We start from the raw sequence: 10,177 nt of genomic DNA, 5'->3' as shown, positions 1-10,177 counted from the left end.
TATTTTCTGTCAAAGCACATTTTTCCTTGTGTAATTCCAAAGTACACAATAGGCCAATCTCTGAAACACAGGCAGCAAGGGAAGCACTGCCGTGGATGTTTTATAACTTTCACCACTACATGCTGGATGCTAACCGAGCCTTTGCCCTGCTCCAGACAGCCAGATGACGCTTTGATGAGGAAGAGAGAGGGATATGGTGACCGTCTGTTTATACAGATCATATGGATGAGTCTTTTAGATAGGGAACTGGGATGGGAAACATCAAATGAGGGTGAAAAGGGGAGCGGGAAGGATTATGGTTATTTAATACTCTGAGGACACTTTGCCTCCTGAGCTCTCAAGACATCGCCCTCTTGAAATTTTCTTTCAGGTGTTTGGTTTTAAGGGAGTCTGCACAATGTCAGTGGCTGAGCGCTTTCTTTTCTCCTCCCCTACCACAAAGGACTTGAGAATTTTTGTTTCAGATGCTAGACTACATCAACTTCAACACTGGCTCCAGCTCCTGATTAAATTGTTAGCAGTAAGGGCCAGAAATGCTGAGACCAGACTCCTGTTAAACAGGCCATTTTGGCCACATCGTTTGATGATTTGGAGTCATAGGAAATTACAGTTAACAAACCAAATGCACTCAACAAAAGAAAGCCATTCTCAACATTCACATCTCCTGCTGTCTCTGGAGGAACCCAGAGGGAGATTGCAGGGAATTCATTCTGCTTCCCCTTCCTATTTTATAAGAATCACCATGGGGAAGCTAGAAAATGTCAGAGGTAAGGAAACCTTTTTGGTTCCCCTACACTGATATTCTATAATATAATACAGATATGCATTCTCTAATAAATACAGCATTTAAATTATAATACAAAGGATATTTTTAAATTACTTATAAAATGTTCAATTGGAAATCAGCCACTAATGCAGTTGAAATGGTGTCATTTATTATGACCACATTGTGAAAAGAGGAAAAATACTGGGAATTTTTAAATGATTGTTTAAACGTAAATTGGAATTTACTGATAATAGCATATTTGAAGAAACAGCTTTCTGATATCTGATCAAAATCAGTCGCTCATACTGTCTCTTACTTTGGAAAACACTCTCCAGCCTTTTTCAGAAAAATCTATTTTTATGATAATTATTACTAGCAAAGCTATCAATTATTGTAAATTCTGTTGTATGAAGTCACTTGGAGAATATTATGGCTATTAATAAATATTCTTGACACCCAGGCATATAGAATTTTTATGTACCAAATAAGACTCTGAGACAAAATACAGTATAATCTTCCTAATTCCTCTCCCTCTCACTTAGAGACAGATGATAATTCAGTAATTTTTACAAACTACAAGCAGCTCTAACCTTTTGTATATCAATTGTTTATCAAAAATGAACAGGGCACCATGACATAAACTATGCAAGCAACGATTCTACAGAAATGTATGTCTGTCTTATACAAATTTTCTACCAGTAACAGCTTCCTAACCATAGTATCTCCATGTAGAAAAACTAGCAGAAGTAATTTCTACTTGGTCAATTCTAAAAATGGGGTAATAAACAGACTACATTCAAATAATCTGCCCTTCCTCCAGTGACAGTTATTGTGTGGATTTCCCAGGCGTTGATCTGCCCTAACAAAATAGGAATGCAAATCTTTTTGATTGCTGATTGAATGGGGCTCTTCAGCTTCAGGTACTTATATTACATTATACTCAAGATGCAAACATGTATGCTGAATGTTACACTCAGGGATAAATCACATTCACATACAGACTACGTCATGGGTCATTACAATGAATGTAGGTTACCACAGGCAGGAAAGCTAACTTTAGCTGAAAAGGTCTTCAGCTTACTTATTTTTCATGGCCCCTCAAATACCGGGTGTAAGGAAGGACTTAGCCAAATATAGCTCTTGTTTGTCAGAGACAACAAATCCCATTTCCTAACAGAACTAACCTGGCATGCCATTCCCTCCTCAGGTTCTGGCGTGTGGTGAGTGAGGCCAGGATGGCAGTCAGGATTTCATTCCTTTGTTCCACGGGGAGCCCCTCTCTTTTCACTTCATGAACCACAGCATTTGTCTACAAGAAATGATCCAAAAGAGAAAAGAAAAAGTGAAAAATTAATAATAAAAAAGCCCATAAGCAAATAAGGACAGTAAATCAATGGCTTTTTTATTACAGTTCCCCTGCTAACAAATCAATACAGTAAATGATGGTCAAAAATGGCCAGCATATATTTTGTGTCTAATCAATGTACATGGCACATAAGGTAAACTCCAAAGCTCCATGGCCTAGAGTAACACATCAAGATACTGTGAATTCTCTCTCATTTTCTCAGCACACCAATGATTTTTTTCCCTGGGAATTGCCTACCATGAGCTATTATTAGATATGATTTTCACGTACACTTCTCTGTGAGTTGTTGGGTTTGCCTTTTTAAAAAAGAGCAGGCTCTGACTTTTTCTCTGTTTCCTGCCACCCAGCTGAGGCCTTCCACTCTGCTTCTCTGATTTGAATCATTACTTTCAATTTCTACCCAGGCCAGTGATGGGGGAGCTGGGGGAAAGGAGCAAGATTTACTCGTTTCCTTGCTTCTTGCAAATCAAGATCTTAAAAATTACCCAGAACACGATAGCTCAGCAAACACCTTAAGATTATGTTGCTTTTAAAGTCAGTCTAGCTTCTTTGGAGATTTTATAAATGAAGCAATGGCTAAAGGGAATGAAATTATTACTTTTTATGATCTGATCATTCAATATATTCCTCATCTTATTGATGTTTAAAGAGCAGATTCATAATTTGGTTCTCGTTGTTAACTCCTTGATAGCATCGTATAGTATTTACTTAATATCTTCATGATCACCTGAGACAAGGTATAGTGTTTATTAGTTCTACTGCATATATCCTTTTGTCCAGAAAGAGATCCAACTACCTTCTTAGGAAAGTTTTTATCTGTAAATTTAAAGAGACGATCAACCAAGTTGTTCTTTCCTCCACTATCAAGAATATGAACCAGGTTGCCTTGATTCCCTTTTCCAGGACTTTAGACTCTTGATAGGAATGACAAAGAGAGTGGGGGAAAAAATCCAGTGACACCAGGCACTGGTGGCTTACACCTGTAATCCTAACTACTCAGGAGGCTGAGATCTGAGGATCACGGTTCAAAGCCAGCCTGGACAGAAAAGTCTGTGAGACTCTTATCTCTAATAAACCACTAGAAAACCAGAAGTGGCACTGTGGCTCAAGTGGTAGAGTGCTCACCTTGAGCTGAAGAGCTGAGGGAGCGCGTCCAAGCCAAGAGTTCAAGCCCCAGTGATAATTTATCAATATCCTTGCTAGTACCACCTATGGTACTCAAGGTGTTGCTGGTTTCCTGAATTTTCTCAATTCAGATGATTCTCTTTTCCACTGATGGTTTCAGTTAGCCAATATTCTTTTAACAAACTCATTAGAATCTGTTTCTGATGCTCAAAATCAAAACCTTTAGTTGACACAAGGAGAAAAGGCAGGAAGTATTATCTTAAAAGGATCCAAGATTATTAGAGTAACACTAGCCAGGAAAAGGACTTTGACTTTCACCTCTTAGTTCCACTATGACATTGACTATACTAGGGGATGTAAGTGGTTGGCTACTCAATCAAGTTCTATAGAAACCTTTTCAGTCCCCTAACTAAGAGAGGAATGATCACTTTCTTTAGATAATGCCAATCTATGATCCCAGGATCCAGGGGTTACAAATTCAAATACCAACTAGCACCAGGTACATAGCATGGATGAGTAAAGCCAAGGTTGCCCAAAGAGAACACACACTCATCTAGAATGGCAGCCCTATTTAGCTTTAGCTAATTTTGCCATTCAGAATAGCGTACTCATAAATTTTCAAAATGAATTTAAAATCTTTTTGTGGGAGGGGATTTAAATGTGAAAACTCCTGATTTAAAATGACACATGGTCTCCCTGATATGTGGATGCTACAAGAAAGAAAGAAAGAAAGAAAGAAAGAAAGAAAGAAAGAAAGAAAGAAAGAAAGAAAGGAAGGAAGGAAGGAAGGAAGGAAGGAAGGAAGGAAGGAAGGAAGGAAGGAAGGAAGGAAGGAAGGAAGGAAGGAAGGAAGGAAGGAAGGAAGGAAGTGAGGGAGAAAGAAAAAGAAAACTCCTGGTTTTGTAAATACTGGAAGTTTGTTTTTGTTTTTTGGGTTTTTTTTGTCAGTCGTGGGGCCTGAACTCTGGGCCTGGGCACTGTCCCTCAGCTCAAGGTTAGTGCTCTAACACTTGAGCCACAGAGCACCTTCCAGTTTTCTGGTGGTTAATTGGAGAGAAGAGTCTCACAGACTTTCCTGACTTTCCTGGCTTTGAACCTCAATATTCAGATCTTAGTTCCTGAGTAGCTAGGATTACAGCATGAGCCACTGGTGTCTGCCTTAGTTGTTTTTTTTTGTTTTTGTTTTTTTTTAGCCATATCTTCAGGCTCAGCTTCGCAATCATTCTAGTACATCTTCATGACTCCTGCCATGTTGGAGACAAGCTACACAACACTGAGTATTTTTCTTTAAAAATCAGCCTACTGCCAGGCATGGTGCCTCATGCTTCCCAGTCAGCTGAAATCTGAGGATTGAGGTTTAAAGCCATCCTGTGAAGGAAAGTCCTTGAGACTTTCAGCTCAAATTAACCCCCAGAAAACCAGAAGTGGTGCTGTGGCTCAAAGTGGCAGAGTACTAGCCTTGGGCACAAAAGCTCGGGGATAGCACTCAGGCCTTGAGTTCAAGTCCCATGACCAAAAAACAAAACAAAACAAGTCTATTAAAAATATGAATATATTCACTTTACAAGAAAAAAAAAGGGAAAACAGTTGTGCCTATCACAAATGTGAAAGGCAATAAAAGTAATTCTATATAAAAGAAAGGTACATGTTTATGTCATTCTAGATAGGTATTATTGCTTGCTGAAGGCCCTAAGGCTGAAATGTGTTCCCTCTTTGTAAAAGAAGATGTTAACAAATGCTAAAGAATGCTAAAGACATGCTGGATCCATTAGGAGCTGAAGAAGGAATGACTTTCTCACTGTGAGCTTCAATATATGCACTATCACCCAGATATCCCCAAAGTTTCACATCCTACACTCTACATGCAGTGCCCTACTGCAGTGGTTTCTCAACACTGCAGATAAGCCTCTTTCCCATCAAATGTATTCTTACATGGAACTCCAACATACACAGCACACAAAAGCAGACCTGCTGCCAGTCTACTTATCATGGATCTCCTCAAACTTTCAAGGCCCAAATGGAACAAAATTTGCTAACCCTAACTCCATGGCATTCCAACAGCACTTAAGTTCTTAGAAGTTTATACACTGTGGATAGGAATATAAATACTGTCATATTGATAGGCAGCATAATAGTTTCTTAAAATTAAGTGTATATCTAACATATGACCCAGTGTGGTTAATCTGGATGGTCAACTTAGATTGAGGGATACCTGGGAGATGAGTAAAACAATCTTTGAGGGTGTTTGGGAGAGCATTCCAAAAACAAATCATGAGGAGTCTGAAATAATTAAGTTTAATCCATAGATGGATTCAAAAGTTGAATAGACTATTGTGAAATGGTGAAGGAAGGACTTAAAGGAAGTTGATCACTGGTGTTATGACTTTGGAGGTTGTATCTTGGCCTTGGACACTTTCTGTTAATTCTCTCTGCTTTCTGGCTACCATGAAGGGAGCAACTTTGCTCTGCCATGCCCTTCCAACACCAGCCATGTTCTGTTCCCCCAAAATGGAGCTAACCCAACATGGATTGACACATCTGAAAGTCCAAACGAAAATGAACTTTTTCTCCTTTTACACTGTTGCTCTCAGATATTTGTCACAAAAGTGAAAGGCTAACTAATATACCCAGGAAACTCATTTGTAGGAATTTATCTAAAGAAGTCCTTCACAGTACCAATGGATAAACACATACATGGTATATCCACATAGCCGAATAATATTCAACAAGGAAAGAACAGAGAAGGAACGGATACATGCAACTACTTGGGTGAATCTCAAAAGCCAATTTCAAACAGCTAAACATTGCATGATTGTATTTATTTGACATTCCAAGAGAAGCCATCCTATAGTAACAATGGCTGTAAGGAATTAGGATGGATTTGAGACAACACATGGGAATTTGGGGATGACATATCTATTCTATGTCCTGATTGTGATAGTGATTACATCAGTTTAAACATATGTCAAAGTTCTAGCCCCACAACTGCAAAAAACAAATGTCAAAACTCACAAATCTATATTTAAAAGATCAGTTTGATTACATGCAAATTTTCATACAATTCAACTGAAAATTTTCATTTCCATCACATTTTTTAAATATATATTTTCATTGTAAAGATACTGTACAGAGAGGTTTCAGTTACATGAACAAGGTAATGAGTCCATTTCCTATCTAGCATTGTTACCCTCCTTTGTTTTTCCCCACCATCCATTCCCTAACCCCCAACCCCCCCCTGCACAAAATTGTAAATTTCATTTTCAACATAGTGTCTTGTACATCTCATTGCTACATTGGGTCATCCTGTATCCTTATTTCAGCATTTTGTTATTTCCCTTCCCCTCCCCAAATTAGGAAAATGTATATACAAGATGCAGGACACTGGAATCAAATACAGTGACAACAGGGGTTGTACCATGGGGGGAAGAACATACAAAAAACAAACAAATAAAAAACCACATTTTTAAGACAGAAGGACTGCAAAAAACAAATTTAATAGTAAACATACTTAATGAGTAAGTACTAAAGGTAATAGAGAAACAGCCAGATTCTAAAAATAAATAATTATAATTTAGTTTAATATTGAAGATAAGTGAACTTCTAGTCATCATTTAGGGTAAATTTACAGTAAAATTTAGGGTACAAGGAAGCTATTACACACAAGGAATCTCAGTGTCAAAAGAGCATTCTTCTTAGAAGGAAATTAACAGCAATAATTTTCTTCTTCATAGTGTTGGCTCTTTAAGGGGCTTCACCCAGGAAATATTAACAAACTATTTTCCCATTCATAGGCACACAGACGTATCTTCAAACAAGTTCTGAATTGTAAACAGTCTCCTATTTCTAAACACATTCTTCTTCTCCTCCCCTTAGAATATAGGGAAAGAAAGCCACAAGTTTAGGAAAAATACCAACGGGTTACATTTCATTTAGTTAGTAATTCTTTTTCAGTAAAACAGTATGAAAATGCTGACCAGATCAGAAGGGGCTAGTATTTTTAAGGATCCCACAGTCACTTTCTAGCTGTGGTTTCCTTTCATGATGGCAAAAAGGCAAGAGAATAGACTGTTCTTGCCTTATTGTATCTTCCATTCTGATTGCTATTGTTCAGTTGCATCTTAAACTCAGCTAATCTACCACATGCAAGGCTGTGCTCCTTTAACAAAAAGATACCTGCGAAAGTTTCAAGAAGTCATCAGGTAGCCTACTAAATAGTCCCAATTATACAATGTCTATTTGTATCAGGACTCAAAGGCTCATCTCTCATCTGAACCATACAGTGGCCTCCAAACTGATCTTTCTATGTTGATCTTATCCCTTACATGAGTTTTCCTGCTTCAAGAGGGATCTTTTCAAAGTACAGGTCTGAATAAGTTACTTACTTTCAAATAACTCAGCATTACCACTAGTCACGACCTTCAAACTGTCCAGTATGAAAGCTCTGGTGTTTCAAAGAAGCATCTGACCAACACCAAGGAGATGAGTCCCTTCTGAAAGAGGGTACCTCTGTTCTTATATGCTTCAATTATTAGCATTTACAGGAAATAAAAATGATTTTTTTCCTGAGCCTGGCAAAAAGAAAAAAAAAAAACCATCTTCTTGATACAAATAACTGTTTCCTCCTCAAATTTTATCTTCTGCCATATTCAATTCCACAAAAAGATAATTTTCTGAACACACATGGTTATTCTTTACCATACAGTTACCAGTATCCTTGTTATATCATTTGCCAATAACTACTGACTCTTTAAAACCCTTCTCAAATACCATTGCTTTCTCTGAGGCAAACCCTTGTGCCCAATGATCACTGCTCCACCTCTATGTAGCCACAGCCAACTATACTTTATTCATCAAGATTTCTCTGTATCTGTTCACTTGGATGTTTCTTCTTCCAGAAGGTTAGCTCTCTTAGGAGAGTGTCCATGCCCATTTCCAAGGGTCCTAGCATGCCAACATGCCATCAAATAAACTCTGACAGATGTTTTGGAATGACCTGTGAGACTAAGTCTGCTGACGCAAATGATCAAGCCATATTCAAAGCCCAATGTAGTATCACAATAAGCTTTGGTTTGACTCAAAGAATTCTAAGAAAATTTGTAAAATTATTAAGCAACATAGCCAAGGAAAATAAGTATATGCCCTCAATAGGTGACCACTTAGAAGGGAAATACTCAGTGGGAAGTGCCTAAAAATGCATACTTACCCTGTAAGTTACCTCAGTTAATCTGTATCACTTTTCCCACTGGACTGGCAACACACAGGATCACTGAGAATATCTCAGAGTCTCTAGTTCTTCCTGATTTAAATCTTTATACACAAAACAAAGAAAAAAGAAAAGGACCAAAAAAATTCACTAGACAAAGCGTGGGGAAGGGAGGGAGGAAAGGAGAAAAAGAGACGGAGAAAAGAAAACCTAAAAACTCTAAGAAACTCCAAGTTTTAGGCTTCAATTCCACGTTTTTCATATAAAACTCTGTGAATCTGAATTTATTCAATTGTAACAGGGTAGTTCTAACTTTTGTCCACTTACGTTACATTCAGTAACTTGGAATAAGCTCTAATAAGGATAGCATGTGTAAGCATATATGCAATAAAGCAGAATGTGTTGCACATACTGCTTTCAAAATAGAATCACTCTGCAATTTAAAAGGAAAATTCTATGTAAATCATTCTCTTTGGCCTTCTCTGATAGGGAGTAAGAGACTCTTACAGGAACTCTAAAACTCAAGATCTGATCTCTATTTCTAACAAATCAGCAAACTTTTGTCTGAGGGCATACATTGACACAAGATGGCACTCTACAAATATGACAGCAATTCCTCTTCTTAGCTTCTTAAAAATGTTAAGGAAGATTTTTATTTGCTTGCAGCAAATCTTTTTCTTAGCTCATTAAAAATTTTTAGGGAGATTTCTATTTGCTTGCAATTTCAGAAGACATAGAGCAACACCTGGATGCCAGGCCTGCAGAGCTTTCCAACCTTCTCATTTTCCATCTCACCACCATCAAGGAGGCAACGCTATCACTGTGAGAAGCACTTTTTATATACACATGGCTGTCTGGGTGAGCACTGTATTTCCCCCTGCACACACAAATTACAAAGATATGCTCTGACTGATAATGGGGCTAAGGTTCAACTTGTGTAGAAACTTGGTTGAAGATGTTATCAGCTGGGAAAGCTATTTCCTCACATCAACATTGCCACAGGCTGTCAAAAAGCCAACCAATGCTCCCTTCTTCAAAAGTCCAGGAACACATTTTTTTGCTATCCTTCTCTTTTTTTTTTTCTTTTTCTTTTTCTCTTTAAGAAGAAAGGCACAGAACCCACTGAGATAGCCTTAGTCCCATCAAAGAAAGGTCGATCTCAGGTCTTCCTTCATTCACTGATTGTCAGTTTAAGATGGCTCTTTTGTAAGGCCTCTGCAGCCCAATGCTGAGTGATGCCTTCACATTTTCTAAACTGGACTGGGCACCACAACAGATTTCCAGCATGCTTGGATCTACAGCTCAGCAGAACAAATAAACACTCCTCCAGGCTCCTTTGCCTACCTTATCTCCCACTCTAAGAGCAGGAGGTTTTGGGGGTGCCAATGTTTACACAATGTTAAAACTTTCTTTCCCCTGTTTCCTGAATTTGAGAAAACACATCCTGGATGACCTCGGCTAAGAGATAACACCAAGTCACCACTGGGTGCCACGTCTACTGGACCACTTGGGACTGCTGTCTTCATTCCCTCCCTTCCCCCATTCTGCAGAGGATAAGCTGACTGTCTTGAAAGAGGGGCTCAAAGGCATAAGTCTCCAAGAGGCTGCCAACAAAGCAGCCTTTTATTCTCACCCAAAGACACACTTGGTTCAGTTCATCTCAAAGACCCACTTTATTTGAATGAATGCTTCAGCTGAGTTCACCAAATGGGTCCTC

At 38.4% G+C, this 10,177-nt stretch overlaps 1 protein-coding gene across 5 annotated transcripts in view; it reads right to left on the bottom strand.

Moving 5' to 3' along the window:
* The window catches only part of Fto (FTO alpha-ketoglutarate dependent dioxygenase), a 392,707-nt gene that overhangs the window by 164,880 nt on the left and 217,650 nt on the right, over positions 1-10,177 (bottom strand). For 4 of the 5 annotated variants that reach the window (XM_069992308.1, XM_069992310.1, XM_069992309.1 and 1 more), the window contains exon 8: positions 1,951-2,075. The exons of the other annotated variant lie outside the window; for it this stretch is intronic. In XM_069992308.1, coding sequence (XP_069848409.1) covers positions 1,951-2,075 — 125 coding nt within the window. The remainder of the gene's footprint in view (positions 1-1,950; positions 2,076-10,177) is intronic. 5 annotated transcript variants of the gene reach the window in all.

The sequence above is a fragment of the Dipodomys merriami genome, unplaced genomic scaffold (assembly GCF_024711535.1).
Source record: "Dipodomys merriami isolate MVZ:Mamm:240054 unplaced genomic scaffold, mDipMer1.0.p SCAF_41, whole genome shotgun sequence".
Taxonomy (NCBI): domain Eukaryota; kingdom Metazoa; phylum Chordata; class Mammalia; order Rodentia; family Heteromyidae; genus Dipodomys; species Dipodomys merriami.
The sequence above is the reverse complement of the archived record's forward strand: the minus strand, read 5'-3'. Positions and strand labels throughout refer to the sequence as shown.